Below are 14,144 nucleotides of genomic sequence, written 5' to 3'. Positions count from 1 at the left end.
GAAAGAGAACCCAAATAGAGGCAGAGATAAATCACACCACAAATCGACAGAGTCAATACCAAGAAGCTGTTAAGCATCCAAGAATGGAAACAGACACCTCTCAATCAGATCCCAACAAAAAGCTGTGCAAAGACAGATGCCTCAACTGGCAGGGTAATGTGCAAAATTAAGAGACGGGGGAGTGGGGGGCGCAGCAGGGAGGTAAAGGGAAGCCTTGGAGAGGGAGGAGGATAGGATAGAAATACATTGTAGGTAGTGTGTGTATTTGTGTGTGTGTGCGTATGTGTGTGTGTTTGTAAAATTTTGACAAATAAGAACATAATTTTAAAGAAAAAGTAAATATCTAGAAGTCAGCTGGAAATGCAGCTCAGATGGTGAAGTGTGTGCCTAGCATGCACAACACCCCAGGTTGGACACTCAGCTCCACATAAACCAAGTGGGGTGGTGGCATGTCCCTCTAAACACAGAATTCAGAGCTGGAGAAAAGGCAGAAGTTCAAGGTCCCTGCGTTCCATGCCAAGCAGGGTTCCATGAGATCCTTTCTCAAAAAAAAAAAAAAAAAAAAAAATGGGGACACCCAGAGGTCAAAAACAGCAGCTAGAGACTCACCCTGACTATCTCAGGCAGAGCACAAACTCCATAACCAAGTCAGCATGGGGCTGGCCGAGAACAAAGGCCAACAGAATCAGAAACAGCCCTAGAATGGTATTGCCAAGAGTGCAGATGTGAAGATGGAGAAGCCGTGTTTTCCCCCAATAAAGGATGGAACAATTAGACAACTATATAGAACCAAGAGAGTGTTTGAGAAAAACCAACGGTACTTCCATAATGGTCACTTACACAGGACACATATCTAAGTGCAGGAAGGATAACGCTTCCAAGAGACATCACAGCAGAAGACTTGGGTGAAATTTCAGCAAATACTTCAGGTTTGATGGTAGGTGAGGTTAGGGTGTTATGGGATATTTGAGGGCTTGTGTTTTTTTGTTTGTTTTGTTTTGTTTGATTTGTTATTGTTCTTTTCTGAAACAGGGTCTCATGCATTGCCCTGGCTGGTCTTGAACTCATGTAGATAGATCCACTTTCCTCTGCCTCTTGAGTGTTGGGATCAGAATTGTGCACCATCACAGACACCTACATTTTTATTAAAGACAAAAAAAAAATATCCTACACGTAAAGGGAAAAGCTGGTCAACAAAACAAAGGAACAGCTCACATTCCTGGTGAAGACTTGTACCCAAACCCACAAAACAGTAGCAAAAGAAAAAAGAAAGAAAGGAGGAAAAGAAAATCCAAGTTAAAATGGGCAAACGATAGGGAAATACAGATTTTAAAGATTCAAAGCGCAGTGAGATGACAGTTCCTATGCACCTGAAGGGCCAAAACCTTAAAAATCGACAGAACCAAGTGGTGACAAATTCTTATAAAATTATATGTTTGTATGCTGTTAAATCCGGTCATTCAGGAAAAATGAAGACAAGGTCTTTGCAAGGCTTGAGCATGAATCCACAAAGAACTTTCCAGAGAGTTCAAGATCTTGTACTCTTTTGTCCAAACCTACTGAACTTTATGTTTGCAATCTAAATATCACTTATGAAATTTCTACCTGCAGCTTTTTAAGCTGACAACATACAAATGGCCCATTCTGAGCATTCTTGAGATTTGAAAAGCCTCCTCAGATTAGCTATACACATGTACACGCTGCTGGCTACCCTCCATATCAGGTACCGGTTTGGCTGTTTACAACACAAGACAAAAACAACTTTAGGAATATGCGCTTTATTTTGACTCACAGTTTGGAACACCCAGGTGTGGCTGGTGGCAGGGGCATGAGGCAATAGTCACACTGCACCCTCAGCCAGGAAGCAGAGACAGAGAAATGCTGGAGCTTAGCTTGCTTTCTCCATTTTAGTCAGTCCATGACCCCAGCCCATGGCATCATGCCACCCACATTTGGGATGGGGGTAGGGTTCCCACCTCAATTAGCTCGGTCTAGACAATACCTCACAGACGTGACCAAAGACTTCTTTCCATGAAGATTCTAAATCCCATCAAACTGACTAGCAAGGTGAACCATTGTGCCCTCAAAATCCAACTTCCCACACTACTCACAGGACCTCTAGTGCCAGGGTTATCCCATAGATACCCTCTCCAAAGTCCTGGGCCAAGAGAAGAAGAGGGGCCAAACTGCTTCTCTGAAAGGGAGGCATAATCCTTATCTCCTCCAAGGTGGTGGGCTGGCCTGCAGCCTCAGGCAGAGCCTCATAAGGGACTGAGAAAATAGTTAGGAGAAGATGGAATGTCAGAACCCTAAGGTGAGCAGCCTGGTCTCCCCTGGTCTCCACTACTCACACACAAGTGCCCCTCCCTGAGGGAAACCAGCTGCATCTCCACTACAGGGCGGCTGTTTTCACAATCAAATCTAACCCTAACTTCACTTAGCCTCTTTGTTCAGTTCACACAACCCTCTGGACACACTTAAATCAAATATACCATTTTCAAGATTTAAAGAAATCAATTATGTGTATGTGTGTGTGAGGGGGGGATTGTGTCTGCATGAATGCAAGTGCATTTGGAAGTCAGAGGCACTGGACCCCCTGGCGACAGACTCACATGCCACCTGACACGGGGGATCCAAACTATGTAAGAGTCCTCTGCAAGAGCAGTATAGGATCATAACCATTGAGCCATCTCTCCAGCCCCTAAATGTATCTCATAATGCCTGCTTTTTACATTTTCTTCCCCAAATTTATAGTAAGGAGTGCCTTTACTGTTTCTCCAAAAGCAAAAGGGGCCAACACATAATTTCTATGATTTATTGAGCTACTGAACATGTTAAGAGACAAAGTGACATTTTCCCTACAAATTATTTGGTGCCTGCGAGTTTCTGAGCACCGCAGCCAGATGGTTCTCGCAGAAACTGAGAGGAGCCTGTTCTCGCAGTTCAAAGGTTTGCTTATTTTTCAGTCTTGAAGCCTTAAAGACGATATTGATCGCAGCACACAGCTCTACAGGAGGAGCTGGCCGGGTAGGGCCATGCTGGAATTTATTACCAAACAATGCTCATTATGGCTGTCTCTGACAGGGGTCCATTAAAATCAATTTTTATGTTTCTTATGTATTTTCTTTATCTAATGTTCTTGGCATTGTGTTTATTAGCCAGTTAAGACAAACACCCAGCACAGGAGTTCATGCTTTTTCTTTTCTGTTTTCTTTTTCTCTTTTTCCCTCCTTCTTCTCTCAGAAATAACAAGAACTGCCACTTTAATACCACCCCTCACGGCCAGCCAACAGAAGAAGTTCAGCATATTTTACAATGAGATACTCAGGAGTGCTTCCAATTTGTTTTGTTTTGTTTTTACAATTAGAAAAATATGGTAAGGACTGTGCAAAAAGGACTAGATATACTCCGAGGACTTTGTGCTCCGAAGTCACCCTGTAGAAAGACTCTTTCCAAACCTTGGCAGTAATCACTCCCAGCCTGGTGCCACCTCCAGGAAGCAGCAGAGTGGCCTGGCAGAGCAAGCAATCTAGACTAGCAGTGGGGAGAGCATCTGGTAGCCTCTGCGAGGCTTGATTTAAAACCTCTGGGTAAGTCACACAATTGAGAGAGTGGTCCAGCCCTGTATCTCCTGTGTTTAGGAATCAAAATATTCCATATGCGAGGGGAAGATGGCTCAGTCAGCAATGCTTGTCTTATACACATGAGGATCTAGGTTCAGACCCAAAGGTCCATGTGAAAAGCTGGAGCACTGTGGGACACACCTGCAATTCCTGGGCTGGGAAAGTAAGTCAGGTGAATCCCTGAGGCTTGTTCTCGGGCTAACCTATTCTAATGGCTGAGCTCCAGGCTAGTGAGAGACTCTGTCTCAAAAAACAAGCTGGAAAATACCCAAGGCTGCCCTCTGGCTTCCACACGCAAACACGTAAACGTGCACCCACAGAGATGCACTTACACATACACATAACATACAAAAAAAAAATTCTCAGTGCTCATAGAATTCAACACCTCTGCAAAAGAACACATGAATCAAATGTCTGGAAGCTCCCATCAAAGTCAGGTCCCCAGAGCTTAGGAGCTATTCCAGATTACTGGGTAATATATGAGCTGCCAAGGACACCACAACTCACAGATCGTTTTCTGGGATGCTGACAGTTGTGGTTGGTGGCACCAGGCTCAGTACTGCCCGTGAACAGTGGGCAGGAGCCAGGGCTCCTGCTGACTCCTCCCTTCGGCGCACATGCATGGTGTGTCTGTGCTGACTGCTCACGCTTACTCAGTGCTTGAGGTCTTCCTGCTGAGAAACCGTATCCTGTGCAGGCCTCGCTCACAGCCAGACAGCTCGATCTTCCCCAAAGGGCTGTCCAACACTGTGTATTTCATTTTGCAGGTCTCAGCCATTCTGCCAAGTTCCTAGAGAGAAGCAATTTTTAAGTCGAGTAAGAAAGTGTGTTTGGAAGCAGTTGGTCATTTATAAAGCACACTAGAAGCATCAGTTACTTAACACACAGGACATATTCCAAAGCTTCCCCTCTTGTTGAAATTTAATCATGTTACTTTTACACTTTCCACAAAAAAAAAGCTGGGTCACACAACCAGTGCCCATTTCTCTTTTGTCCCCTGAAATTACAAAGGCTCTATTTTTTCCTGCTGTTCTTAACTAAAGCAGACTTGGAGGAGGCTGAACTAGTATAGATCTTTTTAAACTACCTAAAACTCAGCAAACTTTGTTTAAATAAGATGATTGACAGACAATTGTTCCATATTTTAAATAAAGTAGATTTAAAAGTGGAGTATAGGGCTGGGGTGCAGCATGAGGGGAAAGACCACTTTTCTAGCCTGTGCCAGGTCTAGTTTCATCTTCATGACAGATTTTTAAAAAGTCATGGTAACCTGTATGAAATGCATTACAGAAAAGGATGAGATAAGATTTGGACCAGCAGGGATACAGGTTACCCGTGTCAGTAGATGGAAGGAAAATGAATGAATAATGCTGTGGAGAGCAGGTAAACTTATTTCAATGGAAACTGCAAATGCCAAAGAGCTAAAAGCAAAGATGCACAAAAGGTATTTTTGTACTCCTTTCGAGCACCTCTTCCTTCCAAATTCCTTCTGTGACTCCAGGAAAGAGAGGACTCTCATTGCTTTCCTGATCCCCAGAATCCCTCCTGGAACTCCCCATACAACTGACAAACTTGACACCTGTGGCCGCAGGCTTAGAGCAGGCTGGCTTGCTGCCTCTGCTTCTTTGGCCTAGAACCACCTCCAACTACCTTGCCTAGTTATCACCCCTGCCCCAGAAGGATTTCCTCTTCCTGGGTCATTACAGAATATATTGTGCCCCACCCATCTCCTACATTTCCCTCCCAGGTCACACCCTCATGCACCTGACCTTCCCAAACCCTGGATCCTACTATCTTTAGCTCCTTAGCCCCATTTCATCTGGGCACCTCTTACAGTGAGTGACACAGGCCTCCCAAGCCCTGGCCCCTTGCCCCCATCCCTTCTGTAGGTATGATTTTCAAAATACATTCATACCCTCCTTTATTAACCTACAGTCTTCAGCTGCTTTTCTTCTGCTAACAAGCTGTGACAGAGACAGGGTGGCCTCCAAGGCCCATCACACTTACCCACTGTCCCCAACAGAAGTCTGCTGGCCCCGCTAATGCCCACAAATGCACTGTAGCAGTCCCCAATCTATACACTGTCCCCGCATGTATCCCTTTGCTGTGGGCTCATGCTCCTGTGCCACCCACACACTTCTAGCCTCATCCATTGCTTCCCTCTCCTACCCCCTTCAGCCCATCATGGGTCAGTACCTCCCAAATAACTCAAGATATTCCCAAACAATACTCAAGCCTTAGCTTCACATTCCAAAGCTTCCCTGTACAGCATCCTGCTTCTTATATACATAGGCAAAAATTTGAAAGAAGTCTCCTGGAGGGCATCAGGGTATGAGCCTGCTGGGAGATCTCAGCCTCGGGCCACTTGTCACAGCTTACAAAAGCTCCTCTGTCCATATCCTACTTCCTTCACACCCACTTTTGGAACAGCCCACTGACTGCAGGGTAAATACTGAACTCTCAGGGCACCAACTCCCAGCTTGGATTGATGGCTGATGAAACAAGCTATCCTAGACACAAGAACTCAGGCTTGCCTTCATAGAGGCTGCTTTCTGGACATGAGGACATATACCCAGTACAACCAATACCCCTGTGAAACCCAAACACCCCATAGGTGTGCACCCTTGAAAATTAGACCTGGGGAGCCATGGTGGCCCCAATAGCCTCCCCCCTTTTTAATGTATATCTTGTGTCTGAATATGTGCACATGAGTGTAGTGTCCATGGAGGTCAAAAACAGGAATCAGATCCCCTTGAGCTGGAGCAGAAGGTACTGGTGAGCCACCACCATAGATGCTAGAATCTGAACTAGAGTCATCTGGAAGAGGAGTAACTGCTGTTAGTCACTGGGCCATTTCTTCAGCCCCCAACAGCCCATTTTTTGAGCTTTTGCGGACAGCAGTGGCCACAGGAAATGTGTACATAGAAATGCAGTTCTCTGAAGATGACGGTCCCAGGTCTGATACCTAGGTTGGGTCACCGACATGGTGTATCCCTGTGACCAGTCAGACCCGGCTGGGCTTACGGCTCTCCACCCAGCCACAGAACCCAGAGTGTGGCTCCCATACCTACATTCCCTACATCAGCACTGCGGCATCCACCAAAACCACAAGGGGGGGCTGACATTAATTGGTGGCAGAAAAAGAATCGATTCTCCACGGCTATTTGGAGACCTCTGAAAAATGAAGTGAATTTCTTTTCATCTCTCTTTAACATGAAGGGCGTTTAAATAACAGTGTTCTGAATTAAGCAGCTGGCGCCAGAGGCCAGTTCCCACCAAGGTACTGAAAGCCAGAGAGCCACAGGCAGCAGCAGCTCCCTGCCTTCCCTGCTTGACTTCACCTTCCAGAACTGTCTTTGCTGCTGCACTGCACCTTTCCCTAAGTGCTTCCGTGTGATTCTCAGGAGCAGGCCCCAGGCCTGCCGGCAGCCAGGGGTATAAAAAGTAGGCATCCTGATGGCGTGAGGAGGACAAGTAAAGAAACAGACCTCAAACCCTGCCAAAGCCAGTGGGAAACACAAAGGCCTTCCTTCTTAGCCCCTCCCAGCTACCCAGGGGCTAAGAAGGAAGCACCAAAACCAGCATTGGTCTCTAGCTCCCACATCCACCTCAACAACTGGCATGGGGAACCCCAGAAGTGAGCAAACCATGCACTCATGTCACCTAACCCTAAAACTGACCCTGGGGGGCCGGGAGAGAATGTGGTTAGTTGGCCAACTGTGAAAACCCAGAAGGAACACAACAAGAGGTAGGCCCACCAGACTAGGAGCCTCCCGGTGGAGTTGTGAGTTGTCACACTCAACAGAAGACAATTGCCCTGTGGCTCCATCCCCATGACTGACAGTGGGGCTGGGAGAAGCTGATATCAAATGGGCTGACATGTTATTCACACATCATTCCAAAGCCACCTACTACAGCCTGACCTTCAAGGCCACTGAAGGAAAAAGATGAGCCTTCAGGTCTGTAAGTTTCTGTGCAGCCAGTGACATGTGCCTAACCAGAGGTGAATTCTGCCCTGGGAAGACAACAGTAGCCATCTGTCTCAGTTAGGGTTGCTACTGCTGTAGACATAATGAAACAACATGACCAAAGCAACTTGGGGAGGAAAGGGTTTATTTTGCTCATAGTTCAAAAGCAGTAAGGGCAGGAAGCTGGAGGTGGGAGCTGATGCAACGGCCATAGAGGAGTGCTGCTTACTGGCTTGTTCTCCACGGCTTGACCAGCCCACTTTATATAGAACCCAGGACTACCACCCAGAGGTGGCCCCATGCACAATGGCTCTCCACTGCGAATCATAAAGAAAATGCTCTACATGTTTGCCTATAGCCCAACTGACACATTTTCTCAATATCTCTCTGATGATTCTTAGCTTGTGTCAAGTTGACACAAACCTAGCCAGTACACAATCCTAGTTTTATTTCTGTCACTATGGTAACAGATCCTGACCCCTCAAAAATTAATTTTTTTTGGGGGAAGGGGTTTATTTGGCTTATGATCTGGGTTAAAGCCCATAAATTCATGCAAATCAAGGCAGAACCTGAAGCAGCTAGTCATATTCCATCATGAGCAGAAAGAGATCAATGCATGCATGCCTGCTGGTTAGATCACTTCGTTATTCCAGGGCCCCAAACTAGGGAATGGTATCACCCACAGTGGGCTAAGTCTTCCCACATCCATTACCAATCCAATTTATTCCTCCACAGAAATACCACAGAAAAGAACATGCTTCTTCTTCTCACACTGGAATCCAACAAGATTAGTAGAGAGAATCCAGCAGTAGAGAGAAAACCAACCACTGTGTATGTGTGCATGCACACATGTGTAGCAGCAGATCGAACTAAGTGCACCAAGTGTCTATGTGAACAGAGTCTGGGAGAATAGACTGTTCCAGAATCCCCAGAACTTCAAGCACTATTGAGAACCACCGTTTACAGATGACAGCTGCTCCACACCTATCCACTGGGGCAGTTCATCTGAACCACCTCTGCCCCTAACTGGAAACTAGAATATGAGAGCAGAACCCAGCACAGAAGGGTGTCTTTTTGGAAGCTCTCCAGTACCCACTGCCTGTTTCCTTGGGTGGTTACCCAAGAGGCTCTGCATTTGCTCACACAGAGATTTTGTGCCAAGCTGCCCCATGAATTCAGTGTCATTGTGGGGCTGCAGAATCACAATCAAGGGCTAAGCATAGAAGAGGCATGTGTATACAAACATACACAAACACAAAATACAGACACACACTTTTTTTTTTTTTTTTTTAAGAAAGGGTCTCCCTGCAGCCATGGCTATCTCGGGGCTCACTATGTATACCAGGCTAGCCTTGAACTTACAGAGATCCACCTGCCTCTGCCTCCCAGGCACGGGCCACTACACGTAGCTGGAAAATTACATTTTTACTGATGAGATGGGAGGCTTAGTGTGGGCAGCCTCACACCCAATTCCTGGATGCTTTAAGTCAACTCTCTGCCCAGATTATTGCCTTCAAGAAATGACAGAGAAAGTTTTGTTCTCCAGTCCCATGTGTTAAAGTTATTTACTGAAGCTACCTCAAGAGAGTGACCTTTCAGCCCCTCCCTACACCCTGACTTCCAGAAGTCCTGGGAACGCAGATTCTATGCCAAAATCATGCTGGCCATCCTGAGCAGGCCACACACCCAAGTAAATGGTTCAGCTGACATAGGTACAGACAGTGACATGATTTGGCAAGTACTTCATGGCTGACTGCCTGAAGGTTTAAACATTCACAGAGAATGAATGTCACAAAGAATCACACAATATAATGAAGTGTGAACAGCAACAGACACCACGTAAGATGGCGGTCCCATCGCATCCCAGGAGACTAGAAACCAACTCTGCTCTCTTCACAGCTGCTTTCTAGTGTTCGGATAGGCACCCACCACAACTCCTGAGTTAGTATAGTTCACAGTTCTTAGAGTCAAGAGCCGACTTGGCAGGTCAGCAGCTGAGGGCCCAAAAATACTGCTGATGCTAGCAAGGCTATGGGACTGAGTTCCTCCAAACACACTAGACCTCAAGAAAGACAATGACCCAGAATTCTCTGGTCTGAACCTCAGAGATGCAGGGCTTTCCTGAAACAGACCTGGAAGGATGACTAAAAGCCAACCACATCTTGGCTTTTGAAAATCCTGCTGATCTGTCTTTTCTACACTCCAGGCTCAAGGAAGGGTACACTGGGTTCAGCACAGTGCCCCACTTGTACTTTCCTCCCTACCTAGCAGGTACTGAGAGACTCAGGCATGAGGAGATCAGTATTTCCACTATCTTCAAAGCACTGGCAGATCTGAGGGTTCTCAAGTCTAAGCTGCCTGTGCATGGTAAGGGTCCTGCCACAGGCACTGCACCCTAACCTTGGCACCCAGCGCCCTAAGGCTTGGACATTCCTGGTCCCAAGATACCATCAGGAGTCCTGTTCCAAAAGTCCTGCTCACCTCCTACTCCTGTGGTCCTCCCAAGCCAGTAGGACTACAGTACATTGAAATTAAATGTTGCTTTTCCTGGGGTAAAAGGACAAATCAGAAGAAAGAAATCCATGCCCTGACAACTCAGGATAGTTTCAGGCTCCACAAGAGAGAGCATACAAACCCTGGGAGACCTGAGAGGCCTCATCTCCCTAGATACCTGGCCAGGACAGGCGTGGAGACCCACAAAGAAACTCGGGAACAGCTTGCACAAAGCCCAAGACACCCAAATCCCAAAGCATTCCTGTGCCTCATTTTAACACTCTGAATTTCAGTTCTGATCAAGGATGACTCATTTATAGTTTTCTGTGAAAAAAGCAGAGAGAGAAAATACCTACGTTTCCTTCATTTTAAATTACCCTTTCTAGAGCCTGATATGCTAGCCCCCAAGATAACATGAAGACTCTCGTGGGAAGGACAGGAGGCTCCCTGGGTGCTTGGTCTGCTGGGACGGTGTGTGCCCAGGGCCACCCCCATGTGGCCACAAGTCTCATGCTACCAACAGCACATTCCTCATGGGCTGGAAAACTTCTAGCACTTCAGGTCCCACTAACGACAGAGCTAAGTGTGACAGGCTGTCAGGAGGAAAAAGGGTGGCAGACTGGTGCTCAACATGAAGTGTCAGCTCTTACAGTTGCCATGACTCTGGAAGCTTCAGCTTAAATGTGTCACAGCACAAAGTTCCCATCCTGCAGAGCTTTGCCAGCCAGGAAGTTAATGACTGCTTAGGAGTCTTACGGGAGGGAGGCCCCAGAATAAGGTCTGAAGGAGACATGACCTTTCCCAATTAGGAGATAGCAAAGTTCGGGAGTCCTGTCCCACACAGGGAGGAGGAGCCTCTGCCTACTCATCACTGGGATACCCTCTGCTGGGCAGCAAGGCTGGTTAAAATGTCCAGGAAGAGCCCTGTGGGATGCACTCACATATTATGACATGCCTGCTGGCTTCCATGTGTGCAGACAGGGTTCTATGAAGAGCATGGGGATCAGAGTCAGGTGACTCACCATGAGTCAGCTCGAACAGGGGACATACTAGAATGCATATCCTGTGCTCAATAACCAAACCTGTCGGCATGAGCTCCCGGGGACAGTGACACTGGTTGGACTGCTTTCATAGGAGGGATCTACCATGGCCTTCACTAGTCAATCTCTAACAACATGCCAATAGAAGAAGCCTGCTGTGCCCAGGAGCACAGCTTTGGAGACCCTTGCAGACACTTTCTGCTCCCTGATACGGGGGGTACTTCCTCTTCCACTCCCTTCTGCAGCCTCTGCAAGAAGCCCACTTCCCAGCACTCCTAGGTTCTGTAAGACCAGTAGGTACTTGAAGGCCATGAAGGACTGAGCAAACATGGGAGTGCTGTCTGGAGCCACACCTGAAGGGACATGCCCTCTCCCACTGTTGATGACTCTTCCACTGCTTAACTACATCTTCCCTGGAGCTCTAAGCAAGCACCTTTCCCACAACCCAGGGATACCCAGGGTACATGGCCATGTTGGTATTGAGTCCAAGGACCTCAGTTCAGCACACAGGGTCTGCCCAAGTCTGTGCAGCCCAAACCACTACCCAACTCCTCTCCCACTAAACCCACCAAAGCCAACTACCTCTCAGGTCTCAGAGCCCAGTGGCAGGCTTCTCTTACATACAGACCCCAATTCTCCTAAGTGGCTGCCTATGAGGCCCCTCGCATCCTTCTCTCCCTCCTGCTGCTGGTGAGTGAATTCCAGGCTAACCCTCAACAAAGTCACTAAACTTTCTTGAATGTCCTCCATTCTTGATGAAAAGATATGATGTTCCCTGATGCAAAGCCACTGGTTGCCTTCCCGGTCCCCAGTACATGAGCCAGTAGAACTAGCAGAGTTAAGGCCTCCTTGCCCTTAATGTTCTGAGTGGTTCTACAGCAGAGGATTCTGGGAGTAGAACCTGCGATAATTTACAACTTGGGATCCTAAATGGAAGAAACTGATTTCTCAACATCCCAGTGGTTATGACCACACTAGACACTGACAAGCCCAGCTCATTCTTTGAGGGACAGCTACCACCCTGCCCTAAGTCCACCCTGCTTCGGAAACACACTCACTGCCAAGCGATTAACCCAAGGCTCCAGTCACACAGCAGGGGATTTTATGTTCTAAATTAGTTACATTATACCCACAGCCTATCAGTGGCTTGATAACTTGAACATATAATTCCATACCTTTTGCTCTTTAAACAATAATTCAGTCTAATCCTGCCGCCGAAGCCAAGATTTCCACACTGAAAGTGCACTTTCTGTTTGATTAAACACTAATAAATGCAAGAATAAAACCCCAGTCTTTTATCTTACAGTAAATTCTTCAAAGACCATACACTCTAACAATTAATTTCTTCTCCAGAGAAAGAGACAGGTCCTTCCTCTCCCAGACAGCTTCACAGTCTAAAGTCTTAATTACAACCGTTAAACATAATTTATTACAGTTCAGGGTTTACAGAAAAATGACATCATAGCATGGGTTCTTGGGTTCCTGAAGTGACCTGTCAGCCAACAGGCCTCTGGTGGGGTACTCTAGACAGTCCTTAGTGAACAGAAAGAATCACCATGGTCCTTCTCACAGCTGAGACACTTGTGCACTGAGTGTCCACCCTCACCAAAGTATGAATCATCACCATGAAAACAGATGTGTGTGTGTATATGTGTGTGTGTATACAGAGACATGCATACAAAAATGTCAGCATTCTCCCATGTGTGTTTATTACTTTAAGATTTACAAAATATTTTCCATCTTCATGCATAAAATAGAATAGATCTGGGGGGAAGTGCTGTCAGAGAAAGAAGGTACTTGTCACCTTCTTTGGGCTTCCATCATTACAGAGTATGGAGACAGAACATGGACACTGGATACATGACCATATGCAACTTCCATGTTCCCAACACTGACGGAACACCCAGTGTAGCCTATAGACCCACCTACCATCAAGAAAGGGACCTTCTACTTGGGTTCCCCGGTTGAGATCACAAAGACATTAGGTATCTCCCAAACCAACAGGCAGTAAGTACTCTAAAACCATCCATCAGCTACAACAGTCTGTGAATGGGGTCTCATTCTCTCTGTAGGTGACAAAGACATAATCCATCCTATCTGGAGTCTGGAAAATTCAAAGAAGATATAATTCAACCAACAGACCTCAGTTGTATGGAAGACACATTTACATATAGTGACAGTGGACTTCTGGACATGGTCAAAAACAGGACTAAGCCAGGCCTCAGAAGATTCTGAGCTCAGAGTGGCCTCTCTGGTCACCTTGAGCATACGAAGTACATTTCCCCTGTAACAGGGACACCATGTGGACCAAAGAGGCAAAAATTATAAGGCACGCAGAAGTCTTCTTCATGGACTAACCAATCATTCAAAAGTAGTATATTACACATGGTCTCATCAAAGGTCAGCTTGGGCCATGGGAAGGGTGTGGTGAGATAGAGCTGTTTCAAGAGCAGCCAAATAGGCACATGTAAGTACTTGCTGTAAAGTGGCAGGTCAGAAACAAGCAGCAAGACAAGAGTAGACAACACAGGGAAGATGCAGCCAAGCAAGCGCACAACTTGCTTTCAAGAGAGGGAATGGGGCTCTCGGGCTCTTCAGGATGCTCGGCACACCCGGGCTTATAAAGACAAATGATGCACATTCTCTGTTTCTGGACAAGAGCCAATAAAGTAACGCCAATGGGTACAGAACCCCAATGCTAAGACTGAAGCCTGCCTCTTGGTATCTAACAGCCTCGCATGGCAGACAGACCACAGTACGGACACATCCCCGCTGAGCTCCCAGCTAAGTCACCCTGAAGCTCCCCAGCTGCCAGTCCCTGTGGACTCACGGCACAGAGGGCTCCTCCCTCCCTTCTGCAGCCAAGCAATGGTGTTCCCCTCCTGAGGCTCACCCACATATGAAGCACGCATATCCTCAGCACTTACTTAACAGACCCCCACTTATCTTCTCCAGAATACCATCAGCCAGTCCCACTTGGGAAGTCCGTCTATATCCCTAACGCCAACATTCAACAACTG

At 46.8% G+C, this 14,144-nt stretch overlaps 1 protein-coding gene across 2 annotated transcripts in view; it reads right to left on the bottom strand.

Annotated features, from left to right (window-relative positions):
* Mgmt (O-6-methylguanine-DNA methyltransferase) overlaps positions 1 to 14,144 on the bottom strand; it is a 232,229-nt gene that overhangs the window by 175,385 nt on the left and 42,700 nt on the right. Inside the window, exon 2 of one of the 2 annotated variants that reach the window (XM_060381491.1) lies at positions 4,277 to 4,413. In XM_060381491.1, coding sequence (XP_060237474.1) covers positions 4,277 to 4,401 — 125 coding nt within the window. In that variant the 5' untranslated portion in view covers positions 4,402 to 4,413. The other variant, XM_060381497.1, reaches the window with a different exon arrangement.

The sequence above is a fragment of the Meriones unguiculatus genome, chromosome 1 (genome assembly GCF_030254825.1).
Source record: "Meriones unguiculatus strain TT.TT164.6M chromosome 1, Bangor_MerUng_6.1, whole genome shotgun sequence".
In the NCBI taxonomy this organism is placed as follows: domain Eukaryota; kingdom Metazoa; phylum Chordata; class Mammalia; order Rodentia; family Muridae; genus Meriones; species Meriones unguiculatus.
This window is presented reverse-complemented; position numbering and strand designations above follow the sequence as displayed.